Here is a 14444-nt window from a genome sequence, read left to right on the forward strand (position 1 = left end):
TTTTCATACTACAGTGTTGGACCTATTGATCGTACACAGTGCCTTGCAAAAGTATTCATACCCCTTGAACTTTTTCACATTTTTCCACCTTACAACCACGAACTTAAAAGTTTTTTATTGAGATTTTATGTGATAGACCAACACAGAGTAGCACATAATTGTGAAGTGAAACGAAAATGATAAATGGTCTTCAAAATTTTAAACAAATAAAAATCTGAAAAATGTGGTGTGCATTAGTATTCAGCCCCCCTGCGTCAATACTTTGTAGAGCCACCTTTTGCTGCAATTACAGCTGCAAGTCTTTTGTGGTATGTCTCTACCAGCTTTGCACATCTAGACACTGAATTTTTTGCCCATTCTTCTTTGCAAAATAGCTCAAGCTCAGCCAGATTGGATGGAGAGCGTCTGTGAACAGCAATTTTCAAGTCTTGCCACAGATGCTCAATGGGATTTAGGTCTGGACTTTGACTAGGCCATTCTAACACATGAATATTCTTTGATCTAAACCATTCCATTGTAGCTCTGGCTGTATGTTTAGGGTCATTGTCTTGCTGGAAGGTGAAGCTCCTTCCCAGTCTCAAGTCTTTTGCAGCCTCCAGCAGGTTTTCTTCCAGGATTGCCCTGTATTTAGCTCCATCCATCTTCCCATCAACTCTGACCAGCTTCCCTGTCCCTACTGAAGAACAGCATCCCCATAGCATGATGCTGCCACCACCATGTTTCACAGTGGGGATGGTGTGTGCAGGGTGATGAGCAGTGTTAGTTTTCTGCCACACATAGCGCTTTGCATTTAGGCCAAAAAGTTCCACTTTGGTCTCATCTGACCAAAGCACCTTCTTCCACATGTTTGCTGTGTCCCCTACATGGCTTCTTATGCCTGTCTTTCAACAATGACTTTCTTCTTGCCACTCTTCCAAAAAGGCCAGATTTGTGGAGTGTACGACTTATAGTTGTCCTGTGCACTGATTCTCCCACCTGAGCTGAGGATTTCTGCAGCTCCTCCAGAGTGATCATGGGCCTCTTGGCTGCTTCTCTGACCAGTGCTCTCCTTGCTCGCTCTGTCAGTTTAGGTGGACGGCCATGTCTTGGTAGGTTTGCAGTTGTGCCATACTTTTTCCATTTTTGAATGATGGATTGAACAGTGCTTCTTGAGATGTTCAGAGCTTGGGATATTTTTTTATAACCTAACCCTGCTTTAAACTTCTCCAGAACTTTATCCCTGACGTGTCTGGTGAGTTCTTTGGTCTTCATGATGCTGTTTGTTCTTCAGTGTTCTCTAACAAACCACTGAGGCCTTCACAGAACAAGTGTATTTATGCTGAGAGTAAATTACACACAGTAGGACTCTATTAAATAATTAGATGACTTCTGAAGGCAATTGATTGCACTGGATTGTATTTAGAGGTATCAGAGTACAGGGGGCTGAATACTAATGCACACCACATTTTTCAGATTTTTATTTGTTTAAATTTTTGAAGACCATTTATCATTTTTGTTTCACTTCACAATTATGTGCTACTCTGTGTTGGTCTATCACATAAAATCTCAATAAAAAACTTAAGTTCGTGGTTGTAAGGTGGAAAAATGTGAAAAAGTTCAAGGGGTAAGAATACTTTTGCAAGGCACTGTACCAGAGATCATGGATCAGTCTGAATATATCACAATACTTGAAGAGATTATGTTGCCGTATGCCAAAGAGGAAATGCCCCGAAATGGGTGTTTCAACAAGACAACGACCCCAAACACACGAATAAACGAGTAACATCTTGGTTCCAGACAAAACGGATTGAGGTAATGGAGTGGCAGCTCAATCCCCAGACCTCAACCCCACTGAAAACCTGTAGGGTGCCATTAAAAATGCAGTTTCTGAAGCAAAACCCAAAAATTCACAGGAACTGTGGCATGTAGTTCGTTCAGCCTGAGCTGAAATACCTGCTGATAGGCGCCAGATGTTGGTTGATTCAGTGCAACGCAGAAGTGCAGCAGTTATCAAAAACAATGTTTATGCAGCTAAATATGAGTTCAGTTTGAGTTTGAAGAGAAAAATGTCAACGCTGCTTTTTTTTGAACAGATTAATATTCCTTTTCTTTCCTTTCTGTAAAATAATAACACAGACTTGATAAAATCTCTGCATGCTTTGATTTGGAATTGGATGTGTAAATGTTTCCACTACATTTGAAATATGGAAATAAAAGCTATTCAAAATATTTCACTTTATTCACATTTTTTTAAACGCACTGTTATCTATTTGAACATAACTGTAGCTAGCTAGCACCAAAGACACTTAGCTAAAATTAGCCAGATCAGACAAGTTATCTTGATGGCAAGGTTTCATGTAACCTACAGATGCCAAGGGAGTACTCGCGCTCCGCATGCTACCCTCTCTTCAACCACCCGCAGTTCATAAAGTAGGCAGAAAAATGTGACACGGTGTGGAGGAGACCAAGAAGGCATTTACTGACATGAAGCCTGTAAGTAGCCCGACATTTACTTTACTCTATGAACTACTCTTTGCTTGCTTTTTAATCTTTTACAATATTTTGTTTCCCTAATCTTCTACTCCCTTTATTTTCTTCCCTCCCTCTTCTTTCTGTTCTCGATTGGAACAAACTTGGTGGAATAAATGCCTCCAGGCAGCAGAGATCGGAAAGTCAAATCCCTACACTGTAAAACATCGCATCTTAGCAAATTACATGACAGGCATTTAGCAGCTGCTCATTATCCAGAGCAACAAACAAGTTCAGCAATTTTTTACCTAAACTGCATGTCTTTGAATTGAGAGGAAACTCACACCGACATGAGGAGAACATGCAAACTCCACACAGAGAGGCCCTCGTCGACTGTGAGATTCAAACTTGGAACCTTCTTGCTATGAGGTGACAGTGATGACCACTGCACCACTGCACTGTGTAATAATAACAATATCTTGAACATAGGTGAAACGATCTCACATTTTCCTATTAGAAGGACACAAGAGACCAACTCTGAAATTATTAAACCTAGTTCTAGTTTGTAACCAACTTATTCCAAGATGTCCTTGTGAAGTAAAATCATCTGTCCATTCAGGAAAATAATTTCACTAGTATTAAATAATTTACTTCTCAAATTCATTTTATAATATCAATAAATAACAATCCGACTTGATACCGACAACAACTGGTGTTTATTAAGGTCACAAAGACATTATTAAATCCTATCAGATTGTGCTAATGTTGGCTAATATTGCACAGAGTCTTGCTTGTTAGCTAGCAGCCGCTCACTGCACTTCCTAATTGACTTGGTAGCCGAACATACTTCCGGTTTTCGCGAGCACACCCCCAGAGTGAATATTCGTGTCGTGAGCGAAATGTGTGTTTCGCCCAGTGGAAACCTACAGTATAGCCCAAGAGCATTAGCTCAAAATTGAGTCCAACCCGGAACAAATTAGTAACAAGCTGAATTTTTCAGAATTAGTGCTGTCAAGCGATTAAAATATTTAATCGCGATTAATGTCGCGACTGTCATAGTTAACTCGCGATTAATCGGAATTTAATCGCACATTTTTGTCACATGAAAAGCCATTGTAATTCTCTTATCAGCATAAAAAAGTGAATGGGCTTGCTTTGTACCAATATTTTTTTTGTTGTAAAGCATAACACGTCTTGACACAGCCACTGCAAAGTGAAACCTAAGCCAAGCACCGGTGCTAGCAAAAGAACCATGAGTGAAGTGATCTACTGCTTGAGTTAGTCTAGAACTCACAGTGACGGTAGGCTTGACATGCTTGATTATAATATAAAGTACACTATTATATTAAGTTTAAGTTGTTCGTTGATAAATATTGCATAGAATCTGATCTTTACTGTTTCAGCTCACTTAACACATTTTGTACTTTTACACTTTCTGCCTGTTGATGCGTCGCGCTGTCCAATCAGAGGCGGCCAAATTTCCATATTACAGGAAGGATTTCTGGGATAGCATTGAGTTTACAGTTCAGAGGGATCTGGCTTCTTTAGACGCTGTCTTCTTAAAACTGAATAAATATTTAAAAAGAGCCAAATGAGCCAGTCTTTTGAACGGCTCTTTTCAAAGAACGGATCACAAAGATGCGGATCCCATCAAAGAGCCATAAATCCCATCTCTACTAGCGTGCCCTGCCCGCGCTGATTCTTGGGGGGGGGGGGGAGGGGGGCAGAGGACTCTGGCTGTGCGGGGCGTGGTAGCTGCTATCGGTTTTCTAAGCAAAGTCTCTGTTCCAAGTTCCTGGCAGTTTCAAAAGCTTATGAAAAACCTACATCATGTCACAGAGCGTTAATCTCGCGATAAAAAAATTATCGCCGTTAAAATTGAGTCAAGTTAACGCGTTAATAACGTGACATTTTTGACAGCACTATTCAGAATATGTTCAGAATACCCTTAGGAATAACATACTATTGCCGCTTTTCCACTACCAACGCGGCTGAGCCGTGCCGTGCTGAGTCGGGCTGAGTCGAGCTGAGCGGGACTGTTGGAGTTGCATTTTGACTACAACCGCGCTGAACCGTGCTGGCTGGAAGTGGGTGGACACATTGGGTGGAGTTAGCGAAAGTGGGTGGACGTCACGTGATGTCGTTAGGCGGCGCAAACAGTGACATCAGTGACCTTTTAAGCGGTCATCTCACGACCCGGATAGTAAACAATAAACATGGAGGACATGGAGTCGTTAGTGTTGCTGGTCTTGGTGCTGTGGCTTGTTGTCACCAACAACGCCAACAGATACTGACAAGAGCATATAGATGAGGCGAGGCGCATAAGGCTTCAGAAATTCTCGTAATTCGTAATTCTTCTTCTTCCGGGTTTACGGTGTTTACAGATCCCAGCGTGCTCGCGGGGCGTGTGTGGACACTCCTCCTCACCAATCAGTGCACAGGGGAGTGTCTCCTCACGCCCCTAGCCCCACTCGGCTCGGTTTGGCTCGCTTCAGCCCCACTCCAAAACCGTGCGAGTTTTGGGTGCTAAGCAGGGCTGAAGCGAGCTGAGTTGCGCCGCTCTGAGGTAGTCGAAACGCGAGCCGTGTCAGGCTGAAGTGAGCTGAAGTGAGCTGAAAAAGGGTAGTGGAAAAGGGCCATAAAAGTCCCCGGGAATCCACCGTGTGCTCTCTGAGAAATTCAAGATGGTGTCCAAAATGGCCGCCGATTGGAGATTTTTCAATATCTCAGGGATAAAACATAATATAAATGCAATTAAAATGTTAAATTATATGTTCTCTCATACAAGCAATGCAAATTCACCATTGTCACACTGTTAAAATTAAAATTAACCAAGATTACAAGGTCATTAATGTGGAAATTACATGGAATTTGATGGTTGACATGATTGACAGATTAGCTTAGGTGGTGTTTACATTAGACCGTATCCGTCTCGTTTTCGTCGCGGATGCACTGTCCGTTCACATTAAAACGCGAGGAAACGACTCCACAGGCGGAACAACTTGAATCCGCTAGGGCCCACGTATTCAACCCAGTTTGTATCTGATCCGGTGCTGTGTAAACATTGAGATACGAGGAAACGCAGTGCTGAGCTCTAGCTGACGTCGTCATTGGACAACGTCACTGTGACATCCACCTTCCTGATTCGCTGGCGTTGCTCATGCCACGTTGGTCATGTGACGCGACTGCTGAAATACGGCGCGGACTTCACTTCCTGCTACTGTTTCCGCCTTGTATCACCTTTTTGTTTTTCATCAAAGAGTATAAAAGTATGACTATAATGCTTTGCTTTGTCATTCTTAATGTTGTTCATGGTAAGATGCAAATACTGCCCATTGTGTAGTTATGATTGTCTTTAGGCTTGCCATCCTTCCACTTGCAAGTGGTGAGTGACTTGCGCATGCCCGATATGCACTGGGATCACACACACAGCGGCTCAGTCCCGAATCATTGCTCGTGCGCTTCACTCGCGCGCTCTGTGAGCTGCGCAGGGCCAGAGTGCGCACCCTCCAGAGGGCACTCGCTGTTCAGGGCGGAGTGATTTGGAGCGCAGCCGCTGAGGAGGAAGCGCTGAGCCGCACTGACACATTTTAGCTTACATGCCGTCTAATTAGTCATGTGATTAGCGTATCCGTGTATTGGCGTTGCTGTGTGCACGCGAATCGTTTTAAAAACGTTAACCTGATGATCCGCTGATACGGTCTAATGTAAACACCACCTTAGTAGGCTACCTACATACATGAACATAATGTAAGACAACAATTAGACATCAATTTCCTTAATATTTAGTGCATCTTTAAGCTTTGATAAAATATTAAAGGGAAATTAAATTTGAGAACTCTATCTTCTAAAGCTACAATGGCAAGCTGTTTCAGTACACTTCTTCAACATTCCGGCGACTTTCATGACAAAAAGGTCTGCCTCAATAAAAGCTCTTGCTTATAAACAATGAGTAGACTTAAACACTTCTCAGTGCCTCAGTTGTAATGCTTGGACCTTTGTTGTACCATCAATGAAGTAGGGAATTTATTCAAGCTTGTTTAACGGTGGAAAAAAATTAATCTTTGAGTTTCTAGCGCCAGTCTTTACTACTAACAATGCCAGTGTGTTCGGACAAAAAATGACTAAACTCAGCATGACCTTTTAAAAATGACTGAACTCAGCATGACCTTTTAACATGCCATTTTTCATTTTACACCACCAATTTACTTTAATTAATATTAATGAAAATAAGTGCTCCAACCCCTAGTAATTGTGTTTGTTGTTTTGTGAACAGAATAGGATGATACGGAGTGAACGAGTCACCAATGGATCCACACTCTATAATCGGTAGTGTACATTAAATAGCACATGTATAGATTTACAATTATAAGTCTGTAATTATTAGTCCTAAACATTAAGAACTGAAGCCATTTCAAAAACATATGAGATATCTTCATGATACCATAACGATTATTTTGTCATAACAGTCATTGTTATTTCTTCTTGGATGTGAATTTATGGGCCAGGGCATTTCAAGATTGATACTTGATTCAAGGATCGGAATGGATGAAACCTACACACATTCATAGTACTGTGCACATTCATAAATGTGAATTGGTGAAGTGCCAAAAATATGACAATCTAACCAGACATGGCAAGTGAACACATTATACACAAATATACTGTTATAATAATGTGTACATTGTTATTATATAATGTTAATACACAATGTAATTAATACACACATGTTGGAATTTACTCTCCTATCCTACAAAACATACATTCTGACCTTTTAATTGCATTAATATTTTGTTTTGGGCCTGAGATGTGGGCAGAGCTACATTTGGCGGCCATTTTGGATGCCATCTTGAATTTCTCAGACAGCACAAGGGGGATTTCCGGGGACTTTTAGTATGTTATTCCTAAAGGTATTCTGAACATATTCTGAAATTTTCAGCTTGTTACTAATTTGTTCCGGGTATAACCCTATTACTCCTGAGCTAGTAACTGCGTACCGCGCACGGAGCGGAACTGGTTGTTTTTTTTTTTCTCTCTCTCTCTCTTCAGTCAGACATATTGGCAGGGACCCGTCCAGAGCAGAGAGAGAAACCTCACTGAAAAGTCAAACAGCTCAAACGAATATCGGGGCACCAGAGATAAACACCTTCAGTACCACATTACACTTCTTTATTCCCCGGAGTGAGCTGTGTAATTTACACTCTGTCACTACTGACACACACACACAGCTTTCAATGAGCTGATATTTTACATTTCTAAACTCACCTGCTGATGAAGGATGAACAGAAAACAGGAGAAAAAGCAGAACTTCCGGAACTGTCGAGCTCCATGTTACAGTCCCAACATTTCCCAGCAAAGAGGCAAAATAAACAAAAATAAACAATTTCATAACTAAACTTTAGTAAAGTCCTGTCTATAGGCGGTCACACACTGGAGTAAAGGCGGATGATTCTCAGTGTTTACAGCTTTTTAGAATGTCAGTAAAACTAGCACTGCATATCTCCTGCTGATCTACTTTCGATTTCTCTTCCTGCTCTGAACACAAATTTCAAAATAAAAGCCGCCACCACACTACACACATTAATAACCCGGTCTCAGTTGAAAAATAAAAACCCACACAAAGGACAATTCAAGTATAAGTGACCATCTGAAAGAGTTTTACTAGTTTGTGAAAATTGATCATATGGAAGATTTGCGATATTTTTCCTGATAGAAACTCTTTAGAAAACACATATCTGCTCAAATTAATATTTCTCTTTAAAATATAATTTCTGTGTTTGTGAAAGTCCCACTGCAAGTTTTTTTTTATTTCCCAAAACATTCAAAATACAAACAAATAGAGCACCATATATATACAGATCCAAAACCATCAAAGTAGTAAAGCACACACATAGCAAAAGTAAAAAAATATGAACAAGAAAGGGGCTACTTAACTATCTTTACATATGTTAATCGAGTAAATCAAAGTCATCCAAAAAGGATATAAAATAACCAACATCCTTATTTTCAACTAACTTTAAAGATTTGGAAAAAAGCTTGAGGTCATTCTTCCAGTGTGTAACATAAGGTTTAGTTTAAAAAAAATGACATTTGTGAATAAAGTGTTTACCTAAAAGTAGTAAATTATTAATACCATATTCAATTTTGTTATTATTTAAAAACACTCCAAATTTAATTTCTTTAATGGATAAAGGGGCAAACTGAATCCCCCTAGACCAGTGGTTCTCAACCGGGGGGGCGCGCCCCCCTGGTGGGGCGCGGAGGTACTCCAGGGGGGTCGCGAGTAGGCTTCATGTATGGAGGAAAAAAAAAATCTCACATTTTGCTTCTCGCAGAGAAAGTGGATGCCTTCAAGCAAAAACTTGACCTCTGGTGTGGCCGCATCAGTCGGGGGAACTGTGATATGTTCCCAAGCCTTGCAGACTTTATGCAGGCACTTCCCACGATTTCTCATCTGTCTTTCAAGCAGCGTCAGAGCACGTCGGTAATGAGAAAACAGTTTGCGGCATACTTCACAGAGGATTATCGCTCTTTTGCGTGGGTTCGAGATCCATTTGTGTGTACTGCTGACGAACTTCCAGTTGACATGCAGGAACAGCTTATTGAGCTGAAGAGTGACAGTAGACTTAAGGCAGTCTTCACCTCATGCCCTCTTTCGACATTCTGGGCAGCATTGATGCAGGAGTACCCGCAACTGTGTGACGTAGCCTTGAAACTGCTCATCCCATTCGCATCGACCTACTTGTGTGAGGCAGGATTTTCAAAAATGACTGCGCTCAAAACGAAATATCGCAATCGTGCGCAAATTGAGGATGACTTGAGACTGTGCTTGTCAAACATTTCGCCAAGAATCGAGGATCTTTGTAAGGCAAAGCAGGCTCAGGTCTCGCATTAACGCAAATGCAGATCACAAAGGCACAGTAAAAAGTAAAACCTAAATTCACGCCTGGTCCCAATTCCCAATGATATCAATAGCCAGCTAATGATAAGCCTAATAAAATACCTAATAAAAACACTAATAATAATAATAATAATAATAATAATAATAATAATAATAATAATAATGCCTATTAATAATAATAGCATCATAATAATAATAATAATAATAATAATAATAATAATAATATCAACACCCAACAACAGCAATAATAATAATAATAATAATAATAATAATAATAATAATAATAATAATAATAGGCCTAATAATAATAATAATGCCTGAAAGAACATAAGTCTTGTACTACTGCCAACAGCTTAGTAATGATAATAGGCCATAATAATAATAATAATAATTATTATAACAATTATAATTATAATAATGCCCAAAAGCAGATTAGAAATGTGGTGCTACTGCCAATTATAACAATAGCCTAATAATGATAATAGGCCTATGTATTTCTATGGAATGGATAATGCTACTACTGCTGCTACTGCTACTACTACTACTAATAATAATAATAATCTAGCCCAGGGCTATCTATCTATCTATCTATCTATCTATCTATCTATCTATCTATCTATCTATCTATCTATCTATCTATCTGTCTATCTATCTATCTATCTATCTATCTATCGGTCGATATAAGGTGCTGTAGGTCGGGTGGCGTCACTGCGGGTGAGTGTGTTTGGGGGGGGATGGGGGGATGGGGGCGGGGCGAGAAGAGGGGCCCCCAACTGCAACGAACCAGCTTTGGTGGGGCCCAGGTTGCAAAAGGTTGAGAACCCCTGCCCTAGACTGTAGCCAAGCCTGAAAATCAATCCAACATCTTTGTATTAAAATCACATAGAAAGAAAAGACGTTCCAAATCCTCCTCCTCTGTTTCACAAAACACACATTTACCAATTTCAAATTTAAAATTTCTTTTTAAGAAATTCTTTGGTTGGGTAAATTCTATTCAAAATGTTGAACTGTATTTCTTTCACTTTGAAGGGAAATAGAAAGGAGAGAAATTTAGTTCTAATCTTTTTAATTTCTACTGTTTCAAAATCTTTTAATATGTAATCTCTTTTGACAGAATTAGGAAAGCAATTATTTTGTAAGGAACGTCTTAAAAATTTGTTATTACACTCTTTATTACAAAATTCGACACCTTCAATCCAAAGTTGTCTCAGTCCAGGAGAGATGTCAGAGTACACCATATCCTGTTCCACCATAGTTCGGATTGGTACAGGAATAGCCTTTACGATTTGGTTGTATTTTCTTTTTGTACATTGAATCTGAACTTTCTGACAGAAATGACCATGTTGTAAAATTTGTCCATCATTCATAAAGTGAGCAATAGCCCATACACCTATTGGAAAACCATTCCTCAATAAAAATAGATTTTCTATTAACCAATACATACCTATTATTCCACACTGGGCTATTATGAGGGGTAAAATTATGCTTAAATATTATTTTCCAATAAAGGAGGACCTGTTGATGAAAGTCAGAAAGTGTCTGAGGAAGTTTATTTAACTCAAAATCACATTTTAATAGGAAGTCGATTCCACCGAGCTTATTGAAAATGAGGTTGGGTATGTAATACCAGATAGAGTGACTATTATTTAGAAAAGACTTTAGCCATTTAAGTTTTAGTACACCGTTCATGATGTCAAAATCTATTGCATTTCCCCCTCCCTCACCATAGGGTTTGATTAGATCATCTTTACCTATATAATGACATTTGTTCTTCCAAATGAAGTTAAAGTTTAATCTATTAAATGTTTTTATCATTCTTTTTGAAATAGGGAGGGAATACACAGGATAAATTAATCTAGAGAGACTCTCCATTTTGGTCAGTAATATCCTGCCAAAGACAGTGACATCTCGCTTTAACCATCTATTTAAGATTAGTTTACATTTGTCAACATCAGATATATTTGCTTTATCCCGAATATTACTATCTTTTGTAATGACTATACCTAAGTATTTCACCTCTTTCTTCACCTTTATATTGTACAACGATTGCAAGGGATGGTCTTTTAAAGCAAATAGTTCACATTTATTCAAGTTTAGTTGCAGGCCTGAGGCTTTAGAAAATTTAACAATAATTTGTTGAGCCAAGGGAATTTGATGTTTATTCTTTAAAAAAAAGGGCTGTGTCATCAGCTAACTGACTAATTATTAATGATTTACCCATGACCTCAATACCAGCAATATTACTGTTTTTAATTAAAATGGCGAGCATCTCTGCAACCATTATAAACAGCAAAGGTGAGCTTACACAACCTTGATGAATGCCTCTTTTGATGCTGAATCTTTTGCATGTTCCGTGGCCTAAAGACACTGAGCTATTTATATCGTTATAGAGCATACTAATTGTATTTCTAAATTTTTTTTCCAAATCCAAATCGTGTGAGAGTTTCTAAAATAAAAGGATGCTCTACAGAGTCAAATGCCTTATAAAAATCTAAGAAAAGAATAAAACTGTCACTCAATTAAATCACTATAATCAATTAAATCTAAGACAAGTCTAATGTTATTATGAATATTCCTTTCTTTTAAAAAACCTGATTGTGTCTCACTGATTATATCTGACACCCCATGTTTAATTCTTGCTGCAAGTGAGCTAGAGAAGATTTTGTAGTCTGTATTTAATAGTGTTATGGGTCTTAAGTTATCTAATTGCCGTTTATCTTTTCCTGGTTTAGTAATTAAGGTGATTATCCCTTGTTTCATACTTGTCATTAGTTCTCTATTTTCCATACAATCTAATAATGCTTTAAATAAAATTTCTCTCACATCCTCCCAAAAGAATTTGAAAAAATTAACTGTGAGCCCATCTGACCCTGGGGACTTATTTGATGTCATTTTTCTGATAACTGCATCTAATTCTTCAATTTTAAGGTCTGATTCACAGAATTCTTTAAATGAACTATTCTTCTCATCTCTGTTTATTTCTTTTCCTGTGATCCTGTTAAAGTGGGACACTTTACTCTCTTTAACCAGGACACACATTTGAATTTCATGGACGTAGTTTTAATCCTTTATTATTCTTAGTGTGTACTAATTAATCATTACACGGGATTTTTAAAAAGATCATTCACCTAATATCATTAAAATGACTGGATTGTGTGTTGGGGTTGATCAATAACCCCCTGTAACCAGTGTTGCCCATTAATGAGGCTCTGTAGACTGTGGGCGCCAAGTTTACATTAGACCGTATCGGTCTCGTTTTCTTCGCGGATGCACTGTCCGTTTACATTAAAACGCCTGGAAACGCCGGGAAACGGGAATCCGCCAGCGTCCACGTATTCAATCCAGATCGTGTCTGATCCGGTGCTGTATAAACATTGAGAATACACGGATACACTGTGCTGAGCTCTAGCTGGCGTCGTCATTGGACAACGTCACTGTGACATCCACCTTCCTGATTCGCTGGCGTTGGTCATGTGACGCGACTGCTGAAAAACGGCGCGGACTTCCGCCTTATATCACCTTTCATTAAAGAGTATAAAAGTATGAAAATACTGCAAATACTGATGCAAATACTGCCCATTGTGTAGTTATGATTGTCTTTAGGCTTGCCATCCTTCCACTTGCAAGTGGTAAGTGATATGCGCTGGGATCACACACACAGCGGCTCAGTCCCGAATCAATGCTTGTGCACTTCACTCGTGCGCTCTGTGAGCTGCGCAGGGCCGGAGTGCGCAACCTCCAGAGGGCACTCGCTGTTCAGGGCGGAGTGATTTGGAGCGCAGGATGCCTGCGGAGCCGAGCGTATCCGTGTATTGAGGTATTTCACTCACGTGACCAAGTCATGTGACGCTGCCATTTTGGACGGCACGGCTCGAATCAGTTTGAATGCGAGGAAGGCGACAAACGAAAAACATAAAAGAAAAAGGAGCGAGATGCAGAAAACACCTTCACTATCCAGTGATGTAGGGCATTTACAGGGCGAGCAGAGGGAGAGGTATTTGCAAAAATTGAGGTTAGCAGGCTTAGAGAACGATGTTTACCTGCTTCCACCAGGATTGTTCACTGACGTACGGAAGTACACGAAGCCCTCGTCTTTACCTGACTTCGGCCCACAGGATCTGTATACCTATGTCGTTAAAAACCCATCGCCATACACAGGTATTGATCTGAAAGCGTATAAGAGTTTGGATGCCTACAAATATTTTGTCAGGCTGGGTAACATGCCTACATCAGCGGGTCGTCCCTGGAGCCGGTGGTCGCCATCTTATTACAGCTAAGGTTTGTTCACATTTTCATTTACTTTCGGTCCTCAGGATAAACAAAATGTTATTAAATGTCATTGAAATAACTTCTTAGTCTGTTGAGACATGGCCCGTTATAAATTTGCTGTTACCAGGCAATGACCAAGAACTGTATTATTAGGGTCGGTGTCTGTGTTGTAGCAGTGTACTAGCAGCTAGCTGTTAGCACTAGCTAATGTCAACAACATCGTAGCTAGTATGTTACTGTAGCAATATTTACGTTCAATCATTTGGATGACTGTTAAAACCTTTCAGTCTCAAGTTTTTCCTTTACTGGATTTACTAGTTTACTGAGCTAGCGCGTTCGGCCAAACCGGGAGCCATCGCGCACTCTCCGGCCGAGCCGGGAGCCATCGCGCGCTCTCCGGCCGAGCCGGGAGCCATCGCGCGCTGGCTCAGTAAACTAGTAAATCCAGTAAAGGAAAAACTTGAGACTGAAAGGTTTTAACAGTCATCCAAATGACTGAACGTAAATATTGCTACAGTAACATACTAGCTACTGTTGTTGACATTAGCTAGCTTGCCGTCCAAAATGGTGGACACCGGGGCGTCACGTGACCCTGTGACGTCAGGTGAAATACCTCAATAGAGATCTTGCAGTCACGTGACCGGAAAGTACACAACCGCCATCTTGTCGGTCAAAAACACCGCTGAATACTGCTGCACTCGTGTACAGAATGGATCAATTTCAACCGACGGACTACATGGCTCATTTTTCTAATGAACAGATAACTAGATATATGTCTAAAATAAACGATCTACAGATTTGTGACCCTTATGGCTTTCCGGACGGA

The 14444-nt window shown here is 39.9% G+C and overlaps 1 protein-coding gene across 6 annotated transcripts in view; it reads right to left on the minus strand.

Moving 5' to 3' along the window:
• The window catches only part of LOC132872864 (class I histocompatibility antigen, Gogo-B*0101 alpha chain-like), a 198035-nt gene extending 190051 nt beyond the window's left edge, over positions 1-7984 (minus strand). For all 6 annotated transcript variants that reach the window (XM_060907973.1, XM_060907972.1, XM_060907971.1 and 3 more), the window contains exon 1: positions 7714-7984. In XM_060907973.1, coding sequence (XP_060763956.1) covers positions 7714-7837 — 124 coding nt within the window. In that variant the 5' untranslated portion in view covers positions 7838-7984. The remainder of the gene's footprint in view (positions 1-7713) is intronic.
• Between the last annotated feature and the right edge of the window lie 6460 nt (positions 7985-14444).

This window comes from Neoarius graeffei, chromosome 24, assembly GCF_027579695.1.
Source record: "Neoarius graeffei isolate fNeoGra1 chromosome 24, fNeoGra1.pri, whole genome shotgun sequence".
Classification (NCBI taxonomy): domain Eukaryota; kingdom Metazoa; phylum Chordata; class Actinopteri; order Siluriformes; family Ariidae; genus Neoarius; species Neoarius graeffei.